This window comes from Myotis davidii, unplaced genomic scaffold (assembly GCF_000327345.1).
Source record: "Myotis davidii unplaced genomic scaffold, ASM32734v1 scaffold150, whole genome shotgun sequence".
Taxonomy (NCBI): Eukaryota; Metazoa; Chordata; class Mammalia; order Chiroptera; family Vespertilionidae; genus Myotis; species Myotis davidii.
Window position 1 is genome coordinate 2639663 of NW_006283437.1, and position 9311 is coordinate 2648973.

General features: G+C 56.7%; 1 protein-coding gene across 1 annotated transcript in view; it reads right to left on the bottom strand.

Annotated features, from left to right (window-relative positions):
* Positions 1–9311, bottom strand: part of EEF2K (eukaryotic elongation factor 2 kinase) — a 49483-nt gene that overhangs the window by 18376 nt on the left and 21796 nt on the right. Inside the window, exons 3-8 of the mRNA XM_006753644.2 lie at positions 7925–8025; positions 5051–5111; positions 3613–3650; positions 3024–3195; positions 637–783; positions 221–353 (exon numbers count right to left, since the gene is read on the bottom strand). Of these exons, the coding sequence (XP_006753707.1) occupies positions 221–353; positions 637–783; positions 3024–3195; positions 3613–3650; positions 5051–5111; positions 7925–8025 (652 nt within the window). The remainder of the gene's footprint in view (positions 1–220; positions 354–636; positions 784–3023; positions 3196–3612; positions 3651–5050; positions 5112–7924; positions 8026–9311) is intronic.

Sequence of the window (9311 nt, forward strand, 5' to 3'; positions counted from 1 at the left end):
GCATAACCATGCTAAAGCCGGGGGGTTGGGGGTGGGAGGGGGCATAACCATGCTAAAGCGGGTGTGTGTGTGTGTGTGTGTGTGTGTGTCAAACGTCCCAGGCTTCCATCGCCACAACCCTGACAGGCCCATACGCCCATTTTCCTGAGTGTGCAAGAGCTGGGAGAGCTGAGGGAGGGTGTGTGGTCTCCGTGGAAACAGGCTGCCTTTGCCCACCTACCTAGGTTGCCATCTCCAAAGTCAGTGCCCTTCTCGGTGTGGATCTGTGGGTCGGTGTAGAGGTCGCCCACACCCTGGATGTCCACCACGATCAGCTGGTGCCCGGAACGCTCAAAGGTGAAGTGGCTGAAGGCCTGTGGGGGACAGGAAGGAAAAGGTGACAGGAGACCAGGCTGCGGGCACTGCCAGCCACCACTCGGAGCGAAACCGGACGTGGCAGCTCCACCCATGGGGGGCCTTCTCTGCACAGAGGCGCTGCTTAGAGGACAGCAGAGAAAGGAGTCCTGTCCAACTGGGCAGGGGCCTCAGGGGGCTGACAGAGCCGGAAGGAGTCAAGGGTGCCCTTGGGAAGCCCCACCAGCTTGAGGGCCGCAGGGGGGAGACCCTCCCCAGAGGGACCCCTCCCCAGGGCCTCACCTGCGGCGTCAGGCGCGCATCATCACGGACGAAGCCTGAGTTGGAGTTGTACTTGGTGTACTTGCCCTCGATGTAGTGCTCCAGGTGGAAGAGGGGTGAGCCCGGCCTGTCCTTCAGCTCCACCACACACATCTGCATGATGTCCACCTGCGGGGGCGGGGCAGGAGGTCAGGGCCCCGGGCAGCTCCACCGCCCGCAGCTCTCCAGGCACAAATGCTGCCTGTCCCCAGAACCCACTGCCCCTTTCCTCTGGGAATGGAAACCCATGCCATGGCCCGAATGTGATCCCCTCCCCAAATTCATGTTTTAGTCCAGTGGTTCCCAACATGGGGTACATGCCCCATAGGGGGCAATCTGAATTTTAAGGGGGGCAATTTGAGAATGAGTTATTAAGAGTGAAATTTTGCACTTTTTATGGTTCTAGGGGCCTCGTAAACAGTATATAAACATATATTTTGATACATTTATGCATTTCAGTTCTCTATTATAGTTTCGAAACTTTATTTGCAATTTTTTTATCACTTCATATTATTAATTTTTTTTAACAATTTCTAGTGATCTCTTCCTCAGTACTTCAACTGTCCTTTCGTTTTTTCATGTTTCTCTTTCATGGGTGCCATGTTCTTTGGAAGCCTTTTAGGCTTCCTCCACGTGAATAGGAGCTCACTTTTTGAAGAATAAGAATTCTATGTCACGGGGGGAAAGCATCAGGATTTTAGAGGTGCCTAGGTGGGGCGTGGCCAAAAGAAGATTGGGAACCACTGGTGTGGTCTTACCTTCTAAGCAGTGGTTCTCAACCTTCTGGCCCTTTAAATACAGTTCCTCATGTAGTGACCCAACCATAAAATTATTTTCGTTGCTACTTCATAACTGTAATGTTGCTACTGTTATGAATCATAATGTAAATATCTGATATGCAGGATGGTCTTAGGCGACCCCTGTGAAAGGGTTGTTCTCGATCGCCAAAGGGGTCACGATCCACAGGTTGAGAACCGCTGTTAAGGTGATGGTATTAGGAGGTGGGCTCATTGGGAGGTCATTAGGCCAGGAGCGTGGAGCCCTGATGAGTGGGATGGGCTCCCTCCGTCCACCATGTGAGGTCCCAGCCAGAGTGCTGGCTATGAGCCAGGAGGCCCTCACCAGAGGCGACCATGTCAAATTTTGATCTTAGACTTCTCAACCTCTAAAACTGTGAGGACTGCATTTCTGTTGTTTATAAGTTACCCAGTCTGTGGCCTTTTGTTGTAACAGGCCAAGTGGACTACGACAACCCCCAACCCTGACTATTAGCAAGAAGACACTGCTGGGCTGGCCTTGCAGCTAGGTGTAGCCATGTGACCGAGCTCAGGCATCAGGAAGTCCTGCTGGCTGCTTGGAGTGTGGAGCTCCGGAGGCGCCCAGGAGGGTGTCTGGGACCGAGCAGGCGCTCACACAGCGGGAGCCCGGCACTGTGCACGGCAGCCAGGCAGAGGCAGGCGCCCTTTCCTCGAAGGCCCACAGGCGACAGGAGCTTCCGCTTGGCCTCCTCTCTCAACGCCTGGGGCTCATGTGGAGACGCCACCTGGCAGGGGCTTGGGAAGCCTGGGCTTCTGCGCCCTGGCTCCATCTCTGCCTGTTTAGGCAGGTCACTCAACCCCTTTGGGACCTTGTTTCCCCAGGAATAGATACCCATTCCCCTCTCCACCTTCTGCTTTCTCTTGGGAGTCACAATCTCAGTCCCAGAAGGACCCACATTCCTGGTTCTAATGGTGGGCAAATAGCTCAGGCCTGCCCAATCTGCATATTTCCTTCCCCTGGCCATCGCGATTGGTTCAGAGACAGGTACCCGATTTAGTCAGAGCCAGTGCAACCCGGTTCTGAGACTTTCACTAGAACTTCTGGGAAAACAGGCGCTGTTTTGCCAGGATTGCTGGGAGAACAGGAAGGAGGCTGCAGCTGCTGGTGGCCGGCATGCCGCTACAAGTCGAGGGGCTGCCCGGGAGGGATGCCAACTTGAGATCGAGGCAGATTCCCAACAGCCTCAGCTTGCTCCTGGACCCAGCCATGCCTGTGGTCAGTGCGACTTCTCAGTCCCATGAGGCAATACATTTCCTTTTTGTATTAAATCCTTTCTGGGCTTCTGTCATTTGCAAACAAAAATCCTGGCTATCAGATCCCATCTGTAAATGGGATGAAAACATTCCAACCTGGCTCCAAGCGCTGCTTTTAGGAGTAACCAACTGTGCACATACAGCACCTGGCCCTCTGTGCTCGATAAATGGTAGCTGTTAGCTACTATGGTGAAGGCCGTGAAGAAGGGACCTGTGGCTGGCACCACCATCGCCTGGTCTCTGGACACTGTCCCTGTACACCTGGTGGGGGCAGGTGGCAGGGAGGGGGCCACACACCTGCTTGGGGGGCTTGTGCCGATTGTACTCCTCTCCCCAGAGCTTGGCCTCCATCTGCAGACGCACGTCCTCAAAGTACACGTTCCTGTCCACCGGCTCAATGTAACGCTTTGCCACGTAGTTGGAGGCCCCCTTCCACTGCTGGGTGTGCAGGAAGTTGGACAGCTTCTTCCTGGGGAGAGGCAGCAGGGGGCTGGCCTGGGCCTGGGCTCATCAGGGACCAGGCCCTGAGTCCTCCGGATGAGGAGACCTGGCTGAGCCAGTAACAAGACGCGGGAGGTGGGAGGGGCTTCCCTACTGCCCTGCACCCTTCAAAGAGCTGGGCAGGGGACTTAAGGGACTTTGGTAAAGGTCTCCTAGCCCAATCGCTTGGCCTCCAAGGACCAGAGCTGAGATGCATAGGATACTGTTGAGCTCATCACCCCACAACCAGGCCCAATCTATGGTCCAAGGGAGAGCTGATGGAGTGGCGCTTGGGCTAAAGAAGCACAGACCACTGACTCCATCCCTACGTGGAAATGGCACAAAGCCCTTGCCCTCTGGTGCCTGAGGAGCCTGGGCGGGGCCTCGAGAGCCAGCTGTCACTTACGTCCGGAAGCACTCCCTCATCGCTCCACGGCCGAAGGGCTGAAAGACACACAGGGAGGGTCGTCAGTCCCCGTGCCCACCAGGAGCAACCCTGAGTGAGGGGCTCTCCCCGGGGGTGGCACCCACCAAATGGACCTCATCTTGATCCCTCGATCTGCCCCTCCCACCCCCGCTTCCTGCACGGCAGCACCGAAGGCTGGAAGAACTGCCGGCCTGGAGGCTGCTGACGGGAGACCCCGGTCCCTGACCCAGCCGAGCAGAGCCCTGGGGGGAAGGTGTTTTGGGGTGATGGAGTGGGAAGACAGTGCATGCGGAGGGATGTGTGTCCAGCCCTGTCTGCAGCAGAGCCCACATGTCCATCAACAGTACAGTAAGTCACATGGGTTCACGTGGAGAAATACTGCACAGCAGCGAGAATGAAACTTTCAGTTCCAGCAAAACCAGGTACAAAGCTCACAGACAAAATGTTGAGCTCAAGAAGCCATGCTGAAGGCACCCCTACAGAAAAGGGGCTCACCTGACCTAGGGCAACAGGGTCAGGCCAGGGCTGACCCTCAGGGGCAAGGGGAGCGCCGGGCTGAGAGCTCCCAGGCGCTGGGGACATGTGCTCACTGTGAAACCCCTCAAGCTGCACGCTCTTCTGCTGTGCATGCACTAAGGCAGCTCCCCACAGTTCCCCTCCCCACTCAGAGCAGGAGGCGCAGTCTTTTGCAATCTATTTCTTTCTTCAAAAGGCTGTGGCCAGCCACCGGATTCGTTTCACTCAGTAATAGGTGGCAACCCGCAATTTTATGACTATTTACAGTCAACTGATTTTCAACAAGAATGCCAAGAAGGATATTTTGATATACGATGAATATATGAAATGTCCAAAATAGGGAAATCTATGGAGACAGAAGGTAGCTTAGTGGTTGCCCAGGGCAGGGCACAGAGGGAACTGGGTACTGACTGCATTGGCTCCGCTGGGTACCAGTCATGGTGGCAGCTGTGCCACTCTGTGACTATGCCAAAAGCCCTGGACTGTACACTGTACATGGGTGTGTTGCATGGTGTGTGACTTATCTCATAAAGCTGTTATAAAAGATTAAATATACAAGCCCTGGCCTGTTTGGCTCAGTGGATAGAGCGTCAGCCTATGGACTGAAGGGTCCAGGGTTCGATTCCCAGTCAGGGCCATGCACAGGTTGTGGGCTCGATTCCCCCGTAGGGGTTGTGCAGGAGGCAGCCAATCAATGACTCTCTCTCATCATTAATGTTCCTAACTCTCTCTCCCTCTCCCTTCATCTCTGAAATCAATAAAAATTAAATATACAATACTTTAAAGAATCCCCCAAAGTTAAAAAAAAAAAGAGTGGGTGTGGAGGGGAGGGAACATGAACTGACATTGGCGTGAGAGAAACCCGCCCAGCCCCGCCCCCCGGGCCCGAGCACCTGCTCACCTGAGAGGCCATCTTGATCAGAACCTCGTCCTGCAGCCACTCCCCGGTGACAGCGTTGTACCTGCGGAGACAGCGCCCCTGGGTCCTGTCACTGGCGACGGGTGAGAGGCCTCTCTGGGCTCCCTGCTGCCTCGGGATCGAGCCCACTCTCCACTCTGTGGCCCACCGACCTCCTCGCTGGGTCTTTGGGACTCTCCGCCCTCCCAGGCCCCAGTGGCCTCCTTCCCTTTCCTCAAACGCAGGCGCCCTGGGCACCGCGTCCCCTCAGCACGTCCTGTGGTGCTTGGGCGGCTCCCCGCTGTGACGCCACCCAGGCAGGCCCATGTCTGCCCTGCTCACGAGGGGCCAGGTGTGGTGAATGCTTATAAACGCACATTGGATAAATGACGGAGTAAGTAAATGTCCTCATTACCGAGCTACATAACCAACGGTGTGTCCCAGGACAGGAGGCAGCAGTGCCCTCGACCTTGCCGGCACTGTGGGCAGCCCAGTCCGGGGCACTGGATGCCTCCAAGTCCAGCAGGAAAGGGGCGCTGGGTGCACAGCCAGCCTCTCCCTGCCCAGGAGCCCGCTCTCCACCAAGCCCGTCTGCCCCAGGCCTGGCTGAGCCTCCAACAGGTTTGCGGGGTAGAAAGGGCCTCACTCAGTCACTCCCTATCCTGACTCATCGCCCAGGGCCCAGGTGTTCTCAGCTCCACAGAGGCCCCCGCCCGGGGCACAGGCACTAGACGGCCGCCAGCCCCAGTGAGAACAGCCTCCCAGAGCTGACACCTCCAGGAGGAAGCACAAGGCCTGGGAGGAAGGCTCACCCCTAGCTCACGGTGGGTGTTATGCTCAATAAATAACAGCAATGATCATTATTCTTTCTACGTAGAGACGAAGGTAAGGGAAACAGTCTTCCCTCACCTTCAGAGGAGACTGCGATCTGAGAGGCACCGGAAGGGCCGGGTGGGGGGAGGGGGGAGCGGCGGAGAGCAGCATCCTCTCTGTCCTTCCGGACCACGGGCACCATAAGGTCAGCGCTGCTCACAGCACCGTGTCCAGTGTGCTGGCTGCTTAAACCACTGCCTTCAGCCGGCCTCCGCAGCAGCCTGTGAGACTGGTAGGTACTGCACCCACTCTCTTGCTGGGGAAATCAAGGCTCCGAGAGGTGAAGCACTCTGCCTGAGAACTAGGATTCAACCAGAATCTTGCTCGTAAGCAGCCTGGGTCCAACCCCGTGAACAGGACGTCTGCCCCAAAGGGCCGGCTTGCATCAGCTCTTTCAAAACTGGGAACCCAGGAGGCAGCCTCCAATTCAGAAACCTCTGGAGGTCCCGGCATCAATGCTTGACCTCTTCCGAGCCAGGGCAGCTAAGGCAGAGCCTTTGGTTAGGAACTCAACAGTTTGGCTTGGTTCCTGGTCTCAGGTCCCTGCAAGGCTCTGGCACACACAGAGCCAGCCCAGGTTATGGGTCTTGCTTTCCCCGGGGTCTCCCTGTGCGGCCTGGGGGCCTCGGCCTGAGGCCAGGTCTCACCAGCAAGCCACCACGCTGCCCTGGCAGGCGGGAGGAGCAGAGCTCACAGCCTCCCTGCAGCCCCACCGAGCTGCCCTGGGCTGCTGGCACACACCCAGAGGCTGGGAGGTGGGCCTCTGGCGGTGGAAGGGGGTGCAGGCCAGGCTCTAGCTCTGTGCAGGTGAGAGCAGGAACGTGCTGCCGAAAGGTGGAGAGGGCTCCACTGCTTCTGCATCCGCTTCCCCTTCTGGCAACAGCGCTCCCATTTCCTCTGGGGAACCCTGTCCTCCGTTTTCAGAACATGCGGGTGGGTGAGGCTGACCCAGCACCCTCTGGCTTGTGGCATGAGCCAGGCCTGGCCCATCAGAGCAACGCTCCCTGGTACAATGACTGGTTCAGAGATGGGCACGTAACCCAGCCAGGTCACTGAGATTCAAATATGGAACTTTTGTTTTTAAAAATTTGAGCAAGAAAAGGTCCTTTTCTGCAGGGTGAGATGAATAGTGGGGCTCCCAGCCCCTCTGTGCTGATGATATAAGAGTCTATCTGAGGTCAAAGCCGAAAGCCTCCTTGGAGCATCTGGAACCAGCCGTGCCTGAAGCCCACACACAGGGTGGGGCAAAAGTAGGCTTACGGTCGTTTGTATGGAAAACAATACAATAGTTAATAATTAATAATAACACAGGAATAACTGTGTTTCACATACAACTGTAAATCTAATTCTGTCCCTGCTGGTATATGAACCAAACGTTCCCTTTTATCCTTAAGCTGCTGTGAACTGAGATTCTGTTACCCACATTTGAAACAGAGTTCTGACTAATTTGAAGGCACTGGGTTGACCTTGACAACCCTCTCTCCCTGGGGCAATAAGGGAACTGAGAGGCTTGGCTCATTCAGGGCTGGAGGGGTCTACAGAGGTCACGGGACAGGGGCAGGCTCCAGGGCAGGTCCATGAGTCTCCTAAAATTATGAGCAAAATTAACATATGTGTGCAACTTTCTGAGATGGCCCTCGTCGGGTTCTCAGAAGGGGTCCCCAGTGCCTGACACGCCCCCTGCCCAGGCTTTCCTGATGACTAAATAGACACAGCGCCTGGAACAGGCCCGGCACAGAGAGACTCAGGAAGGGCCCCGTCTCCGCTGTCCTCTGTATCCTCATTATATCAGTGGTGGTACTTGTGGCTTTTTGTTTTGTTTTTCATTCTTCCTGAAACCCCCTGAAAATACTCTTCCCTCCCTTTGCCTTCCAAGCAGGGATCACACTGGCTGATGTCTGTATATTCCCTTCTCCCTGATCTCCAAGGGGATCGGGTCTCAATGGGAGCAGAGCAGGACCCAGGAGGCCTTGGGGTCACACAGCCGCCCCGACAAGTGCTGACCTGTGGCGCGTCGCAGACTCGGCGGCGATGTCCTCCAGGTGGAACTCGGCCCAGGGGTCGGGCATGTGCTTGGCCTTCTCCACGGCATGCTTCCAAGCTTCCTGCGGAAGGCAAAGGGCGAGTCAGCCAGGGGCTGCGGGGCAGGGCGGTCCAGCCCCTCCAGCCCTGGGGTCCGGGGTCCCCCACCCGGGGAGGCATCCGTGAGGGAGAAACAGCCCCATCCACCATCCTCTCAGGAACCTAGTCCCCGAAGGACCCTATGAGCTCATGGGCACAGCCCTCCCGGGGTTCAGGCAGGCAAACGTTTTCACGATAGCTAACAGCGAGTGCTGGCCAGGGTGCGGGGAAACGGGGTGCCCCACATGCTGCCCCTGGCTGTGAGCCTGCTCTCAGAGGTGACCTGGTAACGTCAGACAATAGAAAACGCAGTTCTTTATTTTCACTCAGAGTTCTCCGTTCTAGGAACGTGTCCTACAGCGAGCACACACAGTGTGCAAACCTGCCCGAGAGGCGCCATGGCTGTGGCTGGGCAGCTGACCCACAAGTGTTCCCTAAGTTCTAACTGCGCCCATTTCACTGCCCGGAATGAAAGTCAGAGACAACATGACCCTCCCGGCTCAGGGCACCTCAAAACCATAGAGAAGGTAGGTCGCCTTTACATAAACGTAGCGCTAGGTGCTTAGCGACAGGTTCCCATCGATGTGCCAAGGCCTGGGGACGGGAAACCCACCGCCTGTGGTGCCCTCCCTGCCGTGGCGGGGATGACTACAAACACCATCCAGAACTTTCACGGCTGCTGAGGGCCAGGCTCTTGGGGAACCACCCAGAAAGATGATGAACAAGAGAGAATTCTGATTCTCAACTGTCTCATGGTACAACCCCATTCTTTGTTTTAAAACCTCATTTCATTGCTTTTACATAACCTCAAAGTGGAATCCTCCCCTGCCCCCACCAACAAGCACTCCGGACACTCACTCTAGGTGATCCTCTCTCTCTTTCCTGAGGAACCCGATCCTTTGCCCTGCGGCCACCACAGCATCAGAGACAACTCCCTTCCAGGCCCCAGGCCGGAGCCAGGGGAGGAGCTGGAGGGCGGCTGGACAATGCCGGGCACGGCCGCCCACCCGCTTCCAACCTCCTCACCCCGGCACCATCCCTCAGCCATCAGACCAGCCCTGCAGAAGCCCGGCCTCCCACTGCATCCTGCCCGTGCCCTCCCCCTGTGCCCATCGCTGGTCCTGCTCAGAGGAGACAGGGCCGAGGAGCTGAGCCTTCAAGAGACAGACAGACAGACAGGCACACACACGCACGTGCACATGCACACGCACGCACACACACGCACGTGCACACGCACACGCACACGCACGCACATGCACACACGCACACG